This window comes from Penaeus monodon, chromosome 22, assembly GCF_015228065.2.
Source record: "Penaeus monodon isolate SGIC_2016 chromosome 22, NSTDA_Pmon_1, whole genome shotgun sequence".
Taxonomy (NCBI): Eukaryota; Metazoa; Arthropoda; class Malacostraca; order Decapoda; family Penaeidae; genus Penaeus; species Penaeus monodon.
The window spans coordinates 10,398,510-10,399,460 of record NC_051407.1 but is presented as its reverse complement, the minus strand read 5'-3'; the positions used below and the strand labels follow the sequence as shown (position 1 = coordinate 10,399,460).

Below are 951 nucleotides of genomic sequence, written 5' to 3'. Positions count from 1 at the left end.
GTTAACAGAGCATACTATAGTACATGTAAATACAACAGACAAATATCAGCCCTTACAAAGAATTTAACTTACATTTCCTACAAGTTTGAAAACCTTTTCACCTTCACGGAAATACACCTGCACCAGGGCATTGAGAGCAGCATTTCTGACGGAGTTATCTCGATCAGCAATTTGTTTGGCTATTTCTTTCAGTGCTACACCAGGAGATGGTTGACACACTGACATTCCATACACTTCTATCAAGTTGCCCATGGCCTCCAAGCATTCTGTAAGTTAAAAAGCATAATAAGACATCTTCCAGACAGCTAATTTTATATCTACAAAACACCATAACTTTAACGTGAGAGAAATAATAAATGTGTAGCAGCAAAAGTAATCAGAAAAGAATTATCAGTCTTTCACTTTGCTCACCTGCTCTCTGCCTTGCATTCTTTGCTTTAAGACCATCCATCATGTATGGAGAAACTTTGCTTGCTGGGTATATATTGCAAATCAACTTTGCAATATTTCTTGCAGGACCTCTAATAGCATCCTTAGGGTCACCAAACTGTAATAAAAATGTCATTACTATCTTCAATGATTATAAGAGATAAGGAGAAAGAAAGAAAGAAAGTTTTTTTCTTTCCTTCCTACAATTGTAAATTTGTTCATGTACTGGCATAAAATAATAGAAAGTACACACCTTGGTAACTAAGAAAGGCAAGAAGGAATAAGCTTCAAGGTCAAGGAGGTGATAGCCTTCTTCTGACACGCACTGGAACACCTGCTGCAGGTAATCCATCGCCTTCATGATCACCGATGGGTTAGTGTCGAAGAACCGGATAGTTAACCACTTCAATACCAAATCCAGATTGGCAATGCAAGCTGGGAGGTTTGAGTTGAGGTCCTGGTTGAAGTATAAAAGCAATTAATCAGAACTCAAAAGCTTTTAAACTAAGCTTCCACACTAAA

The 951-nt window shown here is 37.6% G+C and overlaps 1 protein-coding gene across 1 annotated transcript in view; it reads right to left on the bottom strand.

Moving 5' to 3' along the window:
• The window catches only part of LOC119586930 (cytoskeleton-associated protein 5-like), a gene marked incomplete in the record, with an annotated part of 31,731 nt that overhangs the window by 12,560 nt on the left and 18,220 nt on the right, over nt 1–951 (bottom strand). The window contains 3 exon segments of the mRNA XM_037935662.1: nt 73–266; nt 412–547; nt 683–886. Coding sequence (XP_037791590.1) covers nt 73–266; nt 412–547; nt 683–886 — 534 coding nt within the window.